The sequence below is a fragment of the Drosophila guanche genome, unplaced genomic scaffold (assembly GCF_900245975.1).
Source record: "Drosophila guanche unplaced genomic scaffold, DGUA_6, whole genome shotgun sequence".
In the NCBI taxonomy this organism is placed as follows: domain Eukaryota; kingdom Metazoa; phylum Arthropoda; class Insecta; order Diptera; family Drosophilidae; genus Drosophila; species Drosophila guanche.
The window spans coordinates 7,527,863-7,539,654 of record NW_022995746.1 but is presented as its reverse complement, the minus strand read 5'-3'; the positions used below and the strand labels follow the sequence as shown (position 1 = coordinate 7,539,654).

General features: G+C 47.9%; 2 protein-coding genes across 2 annotated transcripts; one reads left to right on the top strand and one right to left on the bottom strand.

Annotated features, from left to right (window-relative positions):
• Positions 1 to 76: 76 nt before the first annotated feature.
• LOC117582518 lies at positions 77 to 4,093 on the bottom strand. Its single transcript, XM_034270315.1, has 7 exons — positions 2,866 to 4,093; positions 2,334 to 2,815; positions 2,084 to 2,278; positions 1,432 to 1,571; positions 873 to 1,374; positions 394 to 810; positions 77 to 336 (listed from the first exon to the last, which is right to left on the bottom strand). The coding sequence occupies exons 1-7, from the start codon at positions 4,040 to 4,042 to the stop codon at positions 205 to 207; spliced, it is 3,045 nt and encodes a 1,014-aa protein (XP_034126206.1). The 5' UTR covers positions 4,043 to 4,093; the 3' UTR covers positions 77 to 204.
• A 551-nt stretch (positions 4,094 to 4,644) lies between these two features.
• Positions 4,645 to 9,552, top strand: LOC117582517 (DNA-directed RNA polymerase, mitochondrial). Its single transcript, XM_034270314.1, has 8 exons — positions 4,645 to 4,977; positions 5,044 to 5,166; positions 5,231 to 5,624; positions 5,695 to 5,847; positions 5,918 to 6,641; positions 6,697 to 7,827; positions 7,890 to 9,112; positions 9,174 to 9,552. Exons 1-8 carry the CDS (start codon positions 4,806 to 4,808, stop codon positions 9,301 to 9,303), a joined length of 4,050 nt encoding a protein of 1,349 aa, XP_034126205.1. The 5' UTR covers positions 4,645 to 4,805; the 3' UTR covers positions 9,304 to 9,552.
• Positions 9,553 to 11,792: the final 2,240 nt, after the last annotated feature.

The window sequence follows — 11,792 nt, the reverse complement described above, 5'->3', positions numbered from 1 at the left end:
ATCTGTGTGTCTTGTGTAAGCAAATTGCGGCTATCCTGTCTCTCTCATTACCTTGTGTCAACAAGCTGCACGGCGATGGCTAAACAACTACAAATGAGGACCGACCTTCCACCCACTTTAATCAGAATTGGTGCCAAGCCAGCAGAGAGGAAACTTTTTCACAGATATATGAATATAAAATACACAAAAAGGCGACTCATGGACTCAGCGTTCTTTGTCCCCAAGGGATTCCTCGCTGCATTGGCAGGGCACATCGATGTACAAGTCAATGGAGTCGCAGTCAATGGCTGACAGCTCCTCAAAGATCATCTCATCATCGATGGCGACAAGCGGATCCTGGGGGGAGAAAACACAGCTTAAATTTCAGCTTGGACAAGCGCTGCATGTACCCACAATCTTGGCATATTTCCAGCACTCCAAAGCCTTATAGTTCTCACCCAAACGAAGGTTGATGAGCGCCAGGAAACCCCAAATGCTGGGCACATGATTCTGCAGCTTGGTGCAGCTGACAAAACACGCCAAAGCCAACTCGAGTTGGTTCAGCTTGTAGTAGGCTTTGCCCATCAGGTAGCTGGAGACCATGGGCAGCAGCTTGCCAATGTATGGAAAGTTGAGCGAATCAATGACCTTTTGGTAGTCGCCCGTTTCGTAGGCAATGTAACCCAAACGAAGTTTGCTAACCACAAAATAATCTCGCTCATTCTCATCCATAACAGGAAGCTGCAGGGTGAGGGCATAGAAGCTGGCAGCCTGCTCAAAATTCCCACGATAATACTCCACATTGCCATTGACTTGGGCGTTCAAAGCGGCCTGCGGAAGAGTAGGGAAAATATTAGCAGAGAGAGTAAAGGATGGGGAGTCGCTGTACCCACCATTTTCTCATCATATCCGTGGCTAAATGAGCGCACAACAAACTTCTCATCCAATTGTTTGAGCAATGTTTTCAGCTGTGTGTTGATCATATAACGATTCGCCTCAGAGCATTGATTCTCCACCACCGCGAAGACAACTTGAGCAAATTCATACAGCCCCAAACGCACGAATATGCGAAAAACCTCAAAGAATATTGTGCCGCGTGTTGTGTTGAACTCTGGATAAATGCTCAAGAAGATGCCCCATAAGCTGTAGGGTGCGGTGGATGAGCCCGAGCGGCCCTGCTTGAGCTGCTCCTCGAAATGCCAGCGGGCATAGGAACAGCCTGGCTCGTAGTTGAATTTTTTATAGTAGCAGTAGAGCAAGATCCAGCCATCCTGCTGTAAGGGATTTGCTTTCGAGAAACGTATGAGACTGCGCATCAGGCACTCGGTGCTGTTGGCTGCTGATTGAGGATCCTCGCGAGTGTCCACGTAGCTGATGTAGAGCTTGATCCAGTCGCTGCGGAAGGGTAGGTGATGTCAGGCAGGTTTGATCAGATATTCATACAAAACTCACGCAAAATATTCATAACTCTCGGGCACCCGAAAGCTATGCGAGCTGAAAAAAGCTTTGGCCTCCGCATATTCCAAACGTTCCATGTGCTCAATGACCATAAAGAAATTCAATCTTTCATCGTTGGATTTTTCCTTGGTAGCCTGCAAAAAAAAAGTGCAAAAGAAAGCGAGTTAAGGCAGGTCTTTACACTAAGTAATTTTTCAGCTTTAGTCAATGAATTTCGGCCTAAAAAACACTCAATTATAGTCACTTTTATCAATGATCGAACGCTTACTTCCGTTTCTGTTACGATTCATAACTGATAACCGGAAAGGGAAGGGAAGGGAAGGGAAGCTCTAATCAAATTAGCAAGCAAAATGTTCGTGAATCATTTGTAAGCTTTTTAGGAAACGTTTGATCAATAAAAAGAAGGTGGCAAAAGTGACGTGGGGGGAGATTAATGACAAAGGAATGGGGGAACAGTTGTTGACGAATGTTTTGGGACTCATTTTTCCAAGGTTTTGATGTGTGCATCATGGAAAATTATTATAAATGAGTGCAAGAGCAGCCACAATTGGTTTTGGGTGAGTCTGAAACCGTGAATCAATTGCCGACACTCACTTCTCTGTGTGTTAACTTTCCCGAATCACCCAAATCTCACGAATAACTTTACCTTCTCCAGCACAAACTTGGCCATGCGATCATCCTTGACAGCATGCAGCAGCTTGATCGCATTCAAATGATCAATAATTTCATCCATTTTAATTTGAGGATGCACAACGAAATTCTCAAAGCCCTCCGCTTCGACTTTGTTCATTATTCGATAGATGCGATGCTCCAGCTCATTGTAGGCCGCGGTGCAGAGGTTCTAGGGGGCAAGAAAAAACTCTTAAATGATACTCTTAGAGTTGATCTTTACACACCTTAAACTCCACATTTGTTTTGGTGGGTGTGCGCGTATTAAAATCGCTGCCCACCAGTTTCAGCAGTATATTTGTCAGATTATTAATATCGCAACAAAAGTGCGGCTTGCGATCCTCCAACGCTTTGACATTCTGGTTCACAATATAGGCAATCGTTTCGCATATAAACTTGTCAAAGCGTGCATAAGATTCGCGTTGTATCTCCGGTAGATCGAGCGGCTTGGGCTCCTTGTACGACTGTTCGCAGAAGAGCAAACGATTTTGGCTGATGAAACTCTTGCGGAAGACTTTCAACTCCTGATAAATGGCGCTGATGGGCGCGAGCAGGCACAGCTTGACAATGGCAAATGTGGGCATAATGGGTGAGGTTTCGCTTTTGAAACTGCGATGACTTTGAATGCTGACGACGGTATGTCGCTTGGCTTGGCGGGACTTGCGCTTGCCCACGTAGTCCAGTTTGACGGCAAAGCGCATGGTTTGAACTGGAAAAGGAAAGTTTGAGAAGAAGTTCCACTGAGAAGTGTTTGCTTACCGCCTGGAAAAACCATTATGGATGGATCTAGTATGCCATAAAACACCCGCTGGGAGTTCCCTTGAAAAACCTCCACTGCCAAGTCATACTGCTGATAGATTATGGCATTGGAGAGCTTATCCGACAGGTCCTTGGTGAGTATGTAGCGATGGAAGCCATTGCACACGATTGCCTCATCAAAAGCAATGTCAATCATACCAAAGTCCACCTCCATGCCCTCGGACAGGGACAGCTGCGAGAAGATTTTGTGCATCTCCACCTCCATGGTGGACTTCAGGCCGGTTGTCCTGTACTCTGGAATGGTCTTGCGAAAGGACTCAAACACGTGGTACAAGTACTGCTTGCCTATGCAGGCTTGTTCCAGGTCCACAAACTCACAAAGGGGAATCATTTGGTGCTCCTTCCGCTCATTGGGCTGCTTCGAGCGAAAGCTAATCCGTACCCACATGGAGGACACATCCAGCAGGTACTCATCCTTCAGATTATAAATCGATTCAAAGGTTATGAAGGCCATGTTGGTGAAAGTCAACTCCTTGGCAATGGGCAGCAGTGTGTAGAGGTCCCACTCGGTGTGCACGGTGGTGCGCTGCTCGCTGGGCACATTGGGCAGTGGGTAGAGGTAGAGAGACTCCTTGATCATGCTGCGATGATGTCCAAACAGCTTAATCATATCCAAATAGCCAACGCAAAGCAGCATCAGCTGCTCCTTCACGGGGTAGAAATTTATTTCGTCACGCTCAGAGTCAGCGGGCTCCAAACTGCTTGACGCTGAAAACCCCTTGTCAGGCTCCTCCTCCTCCTCCTCGTCTTCCTCCTCCTGCTGCTCCGATGACTCGCTCTGGCGCATGTACAATCGAATGAGCAGCGGATTGTCGGCCGCATGGTTAATGCGCTCCAAATTGTCCTGCTGAAAGATCAACGTAAATGTGGGCCTTGCATCGAACTCGCTCTGCCGTATAATGCCGTCAGTGTTGTGTTGCTCCGCACACTTGATGATCAAACTGTCGCCCTGCTGTAAGTGCAACTCCAGCGGATGGATCGTGACGGGCAGGCTCTTGAGGCTTATCCCTGCCAGTTGAATATACAAAAACACATTTGGCGGCTCTGGATGGGCGGAGGCATCAGATTCTAGCGATTTTACGCTTTTGCGCGTGCTCGTTTGACGTTTTGGTGGCATTTTTTTATCAAATTGTGTTTGGATTGTAACGGGAAAAGCAACAGCAAACAATTCAAAGTGTTTAACCAGGGTGGGAGTACCATCGCAGTTGTTGTGACTCAGTGTTGGAAAACAAATCCTCGTGGAGGCGACTTTTCAGTTTAAATCTAATTTTGTGAACAATCCAACTAGACGACAGTACTTAAAACTAGCCAGTCTTGCGGGAAATCGATATGTCAATCGGATTAAGTTTTATATTTAGATCTGAGAGTCTAAGTTTGCTAGTTAAATTAGGCCGAACACCAAAATCGAGGAATTTGATTACTGTTTATGGGCAGACGAAGATTAACCCATTGCCCGCCAGTATTTAAACTAATGCATGAGCATTGTGGAAGTTGATATATTATAGCGCAGTTCAAGTGAGAGATAACTCAATCGAGTTTTTGTTGTAGGTAAAAGGATGATGCGGCTACAAGGAGCACATACATATACATAATTCTGTTTTCCGCAGTTTACCCCAACGTGTTCACCTGTTGAAATATTGCGGTGCTGAACGGGTTAAGTTTCGATTTTCTTCTCAGTATATTTTTGGTATATTTAAGTATATTTCTGCCCGTCAGCTGTTCAGCGGCCGCACGTGAAGGCGAGGAACAACATTTTGGTCTAGTTTCTGTTGTCTATTATGCAATTATACTGTGTGAAAATTGTGGAAAACTGCATGAATTGAATGCGTTACACGAGTGTCAACTGTTTTGTGCTCAACACGTAGCAGCAACAAACCAAAATGTATCGTTTGCTAAGCGCAAATCGTGCCGCGGCCATGCACAAGGTGCTCCGAGTTCCACCGACAGCGGCCACCACAACGGCATGCTGCGATTGCGGCGGTAGTTCTGCGTCGCAGAATTTCGTACATTATCAGCAGTATTATCAAATGCTATACCGCCAAATGCCGGCCAGTGAGTAAACGAATAACATGTGCTGCGGCTAAGACACTCAATTATTTTGCATTCCTTGCATTACAGTCACTGCCACGCCATTCACACGGCCACAGACCACAGCACCGACACAGACGGATGCCCAGGCGCAGGGCAAGAAGAAGCGCGTGCGCAAGCCACGCTATGCCAAGTATGTGGAGCTGCTGGAGGGTAAGTTTAGGCCACAAAAAGCGGACAAAATTGAAATTTGAACAAATATTTTCCCACCTTCCAGTCACTGAGCTCACCGCCAGCGAGCGCAAGTCACGCGTCAAGCGCCTCAAGTCCAAGAAGCTCGCCGAGTTCATACAGAAAACCCAGCAGCAAATACTGGAAAAGCGTGCGCGGGAGGAGAAACGCGGCCTGAAGAAGAGCAGCAAAGGCAGCCTGGAGTCAGCGGCCCAACGGCAGCCCGTGGAGTATCAAAAAATCGACATGGAAGCGTTGGATGGTTCCATTATGGAGTCTGGCATCTACGACGATCGACCCATGCTGTTCTTTGGCAAGGATGAGTACACCAAACAGATCATAGCGAATCCCGAAGAGGTGCAGAATATTCTGAAGAGTTTTCACAACTTTCGGGACATCATTGAGAGCATGGGAAATGAGCAACAGGAAGCGGAGTTCGGGTGAGTCCAGGGCAGGAGTGGGTAAGGAATGGGTAAGGAAATGTTAAACGTTTTCTTGTGCTCCCTTTAGCCTCGCTGCAGCCAAGCAAGTGGAGGAACTGGAATCGGTGGATCCCTTTGAGGCCATAGAACCCTACATCAATCCTTTGGACAAGGGGAAACCCGCTGTGACAGCGGTGGTGGTGCCCAATGCCAATGCAGTGACAGCAAAGTCCAAGAAGAGGTAGGCGCAAGCTGCCCAAAACCCACTTTAAACATTCACTTAAAGTTTTCTTCCCCTTCGTTTTTGCCAGATTCAAGTCCAAATATCATGTAAATGAGGAACAGGAGCGTCTGGGCAGGCAGCGCGCATTGCAAATCAATCTGCACACCTATCTGAATGTCTGTGTCTCCGCCAACATGCTGAGTCGCGCGCTGTCCACCATCATTGCCTATCGCAGTCGCATCAAGAAGAGCACGAGTCCGCGGCTAACCGAGGGACTGCTCACCATTGACCTGTACAACATCCTCCTGCATGGCTATGCGGGAAAGGGTTCGTTTGAACGCTTTGAGGACACCTTTAAGCTGCTCGAGGAGGATGGCTTGAACTTCAATGAGCAAACTTATGCGGCCATCTTCGAATGTTTGGGTCGCTTAGAGCCAGACGCAGAGAACGAGCAGATCCTCAGACAGTACATAGCCCAAGCGGAGGCTGAAGGCTTCACCTTGAATCAGATTATGGACAAGTCCAAGTTTGTGGCCGATCAGCGTGACATTGCCTTGGATGCCATACGTCGCATACGTCCAGATTTCACGCCTGTTTACGTGCCGCCGCAGCTGAGCTACGACAATGAGCTGCTGAATCATTTGAATGAGACAAAGGAGACTGCAGACTATGCCATAATGAACTCAAAGCGGGGGTATAGCAAGGAGCAGCTGGAGCAGCTGGCCAGAGAGCAGCTGAAAGTGGAGCTAGATGGCTGCATAACCATAAAATCCATCGAAAAAACCAAAGAGTTTGCCAACTCCGAGAAATGCGTAAGTACAGAGAAGATTTCTATGGATTTCCGCTACAATTTTCATGCCTTTACAGCGCGAAAGACTCAAGGAACTGGAGCAGAGTTGGCGCAAACAAATCTCCACGGCCATTGTGCGGGACCTCAACACGTTGCGCGCTCAAGTGCGCTTCAAGCCGCATGGCTACATGAACTATTACACATATCTGAAAGCCTTGGACTCCTCGCACTTTGCGGACATACTCATCAAGGAGCTGTACAAACTGGCGGAAGGCTCGGAGACATTCAGTCCCACGGTGGGGCAGCTGTACAAGGAACTCGGCGAAAAGGTGCAGCAACGCTATCAAATCGAACAGAAGAAGCACAACGGCACGCTGGAGAAGATTGGCGAGATCTACAGCTCGTATTGTGACCTCTGGGACAGTGGCAAGAGCCAAGACAACTCGCGTCAGGCGTGGCAGCGACTGGTGCACGAGCAGCGTGAGACTGGACCCAGCATGGATCTGCCAGAGGTGCCTTGGCCCACGAATGTGCTGGCGGGCGTTGGTCGTTTCCTGTACAACATTCTGATGCGCGACATCAAAATCGATCCGCACATAATGCGACAGAAGAGTAAATCCAAGACCGCCACACAGAATCTGCTGCCCGCCTTCTACACGCTCTTCCGCAACCAGGGACGCCTCGTCAAGGAGGAGGTGAAGCCGCATCCAGTGCTCTCCCGATTGCTGCGCGCCTCACGCCAGCAGACGCTCACCTTTGACTCGAATCTGGTGCCAATGCTGTGTCCGCCGCAACCCTGGAGCACACCACACAATGGCGGCTATCTGCTGAACAAATCCGAACTGATTCGGCTGCCCCACCAGGCCATACAGCAATGGGATCGCATAAGGGCGGCAAATCCACAGCATCTCTACCCCGCGCTGGATTCGCTCAACCAACTGGCCAGCGTGCCGTGGCGCGTGAACACGCAGCTGCTGGATGTCATCGTTGAGGTGTTTCAGAATGGTGGCAATGTCAAGCTGGATGTGCCACAGCCCCCGAGCTCACTGCCACCGCTGCCGAGCATACCGAAAAATAGCGAGGGCAGCGGCATCTCCAATGCGGATTTGGCCAAACAATTTCGCGAGAAGCTCGGACATCGCAGGAAGAAGGCGGAGATGTACAGTCTGTGGTGTGATGCGCTCTATAGATTATCCCTGGCGCAACATGTGAGTGGCTTTATCCTTAGCAGATAGTTCTGTGTTTATATAGCTCCGATTTTCCCTTGCAGTACCGCGACAAAGTCTTTTGGCTGCCGCACAACATGGACTTTCGTGGCCGCGTCTATCCCGTGCCGCCGCATCTCAATCATTTGGGCTCGGATCTCGCTCGCTCCATGCTCATCTTTGACCAAGCACAACCGTTGGGCGTGGATGGTTTTAGCTGGCTCAAGCTGCACTGCATCAATCTGACGGGCCTCAAGAAGCGCGACTCGGTGCGTGAGCGTCTGCTGTATGCGGAGGAGATCATGGAGGATATTCTAGACTCTGCGGATAATCCGCTCACCGGTCGCATGTGGTGGGCCAAGTCGGATACGCCCTGGCAAACGCTGGGCTGCTGCATGGAGATTGCCAATGTGCATCGTTCGCCGGATCCAGCCGCCTACATGAGTCGCTTTCCCATCCATCAGGATGGCTCCTGCAATGGACTGCAGCATTATGCGGCCTTGGGTCGCGACAAGGCGGGTGCCCACAGCGTGAACCTCTCACCTTCCGCCATACCACAGGATGTGTACAGCGCTGTGGCCACGCTGGTGGAACGCAGTCGGAAAACTGATGCACAAAATGGACTGCATGTGGCGGAGGCACTCGCTGGCTTCGTGCGCCGCAAGGTGATCAAACAGACGGTGATGACCACGGTCTATGGTGTCACTCGCTACGGTGCGCGGCTGCAAATAGCGAGACAGCTGAAGGACATTGATGACTTCCCCAAGGATTGGGTGTGGCCGGCATCCACTTACCTCACGACCAAAACATTCGAGAGTCTGCGCGAGATGTTCACCTCGACGCGAGAGATCCAAGACTGGTTCACCGAGTGTGCGCGTCTCATTTCGGGCGTGTGCAGCCAGAACGTTGAGTGGATCACACCGCTGGGACTGCCCGTGGTGCAGCCATACAATCGGCAGGAGATCAAACACACTTCCCGCACCGGACTGAGGGTTAATGCCAACATGTCCATGGACATGTATGAGCGTCCGAACATCCTGAAGCAAAAGAACGCCTTTCCGCCCAACTTTATTCACTCGCTGGACTCGTCGCACATGATGCTCACGTCGCTGCACTGCGAGCGGCAGGGCATTACCTTTGTCTCCGTGCACGATTGCTTCTGGACGCATGCGTGCACCGTGCCTGAGCTGAATCGCAGCTGCCGCGAGCAGTTTGTGGCCCTGCACTCGCAGCCAATACTCGAGCAACTCTCGGAGTTTATGCGTCACACTTACAGCTTTAAAGACAAGTGAATTTCGACCCGCTATAAATATTTCTCGCCATTATTTATATTCTATTTTCTTTTGCAGCGACTTTACCAACGATGGCTCTACGGAGGATCTCTCCAAGCGCCAGCTGAATCGCACCTTGAAGCAACTGCCCCAAAAGGGTGACTTTGAGCTGAGCAACGTACTCGATTCGATCTACTTCTTCAGCTAGAATAGTTCCCCACAAAAGCTACACAAAACAAACAAACGACAGTGCCTAATTTTAATTTAATTCATTAGCTTTTACACTAGTTGCAAGAGTTGCTATTTAATTTGTTGAACAATTCGGCCTTTGATACCAAAAAAAAAAACCAACAACAAGATCGTGTAGAGAGGATCGATGCCAAATGTGATTTTGTAAACGTTTATTACATAAACTTCTTGTGTGAAAAATGCTGATTAAAATTCTGCTTATTAATTGGAGTTTGGAGAGAAAAATGTGGGTAATCGTGGGGATGGGAGAATTAATTGTGGTGGAAATTGTGGCGTTCTTTTGGGATCTCTTTAGCTGTATGTTGTGCTTCAGAGTCCTGATACACATCTTCCTGCAATAGTTTATATTTCCAGTCACAACATATACATTTTCCTTTCTATTAAATTAACTTAAACAAATTAACTTAACACTGAACAGAATCTCATTTAAAATTTTAATTACACACACGCATCCGATGCGAATAAAACCGAAACCTAACGACATGTACATTATTCTGTGTTTATCCAATGCCATTTTAATTCATTTCCCATGGCATTTAATTGGTTTGTGTGTTTGCAATTTGTGCGTTTTGTGTGGCAAGTGGGTGTGTGTGTGTGTTGGACTACACGTAATGATTGTTCAATTAAAATTGCAGAAAAGTCTGCCAATAGTTGGAAATGAAAGAGTGAAAAGAAATAGTTTTAACAGAGGGAAAGAAAATATCATTGAAATAATTATTTAATTCATTAGTTCAATTGATTTTTATTCATAGTAATTTGTTCTGGCTTAGGGCTTTCCTTCAATCATTACTTTTCTTGGGGATTCCCTCATGAACTGCTTCGCCAATTGAGGCTCTGCCGTACGAACCGCTCTGCACTGCTTTCGTTTTCACTCATTCACTTTTTGAGCGCGCACTTGTGTTGTTGCTGTTGTCTTTGGCACTGTGTCACGCCCACTCTCTTTTCACTCTTCCTTTTTACATGCGCCCCCACATTGAGTTCCCCTCGCGACGCGACGTTGCTGTGAAGCTCTCTGGCTGCTGCTGCTACCGGCGGCGACCGGCAGCGCGTCGTTGCTGCCGTCGTCGTCGGCGTCTTTCTTCTTGGGGCGTGCTCTCATTTTGGGGCTCGGACTCGTGTGCTTGCTCGCTCGCTCGCGTTCGTTCAGTTCCAATTCATTCATGTGCGCGTCGAGAACGTTACAACCGAGTGAGTGACCGGCGGCATTTCCATTTGAAAATTGTTCACGCAAACAACGCGCATTCTTCATTCGGCATCTGTGCATTCGACTCGGATTCGGCATCGCATCTGCAACGGCAACGGCATTGGCACAACCATAAATCTGTTTGGTATCAGTGGCTGAGAGAGAATTTTGTGGATCACTGACAAGAAAAAGGTAACATCCCCGTAACAACAATAAAGCCAGGTGCTTTATGATTAGCTTTTTATCATCTGGTATCATTCACGTACAAGCATCTCTCGTGTGGTGCCGATGGATGCGGTCTGTCGGAGGGGTAACGGGAATGGGCTGATGGAATGATGGGTGTGTGAAGTAGGTGTGATATGTAACAGAACCGTGAAATGCAGCCAATTCGAAATTGAAATCCGCCACCCGCGCCACGAGAATCTCCCACAAAAGTTGTTTCTGTTTGCTCGGCAAATTTCTGAAGCAATTTTCGTGAGTGTGTTTTTCGGTGTGTGCGTGTATTTTTGTGTATGTTTTCGGTGTTCTTCTGTGGGTGCTCTTTTGATTTGTTTTGTGCAATATTTTTGTGCTGTTCTTCTGCGCTGTATCTTTAGCTTTAGCTTTAGCCCTTCTCTGTGTGGTGTCTGTTTTGTGCTGTTTAAGTGTTTAAGCTGCCATAAATGTAAGTGAATGGTGCGAATTGTCAATTGATAAACGAATAAGCGAATAAAGGCGTTATCAGGCTAACAGCGTGCGCCTTATCATGCCTCCCACCCCAGCCAGAGTATCGCATTAAAAGTAATTGAATTAATAAACTATGCTTGTTGGTGACTGCATGTGCATGCAAATTAGCAAGCAGAACGCTAACGTCAACAGTGGCAGAGGCAGAGGCAGAGTAACGGTAGCAGTAACAGTAGGAGGAGGAGCAGGTAGTAACAGAGGAGGTGAGAGTCAGAAAGGAAAGAAACGGTAGTTGTATGAGGAGAGTGTCGTAACAGTAGCGGTGTCATTGTCAGCAGCAGCAGGTAGCGACAGCAGCAGATGGAGAGTGAGAGAAGCAGTGGCACTGGGAGAGCAGCTGGCTACACTGAGATATTAATTGATTTTATGTATTGGAGTAGCAAAGGACCGAAGACAGGGAAGCAGTTCACTGGAACAAATAGAGTAGACTTTTTGATACATAAAGTTTATTTTTTATTTTTTATAGAAGAATTTTCATTTGAATTTTTGTTTGCTAGAAAATATTTGACCAATGATTATCCAAAAATGGTTCAATTTAATTA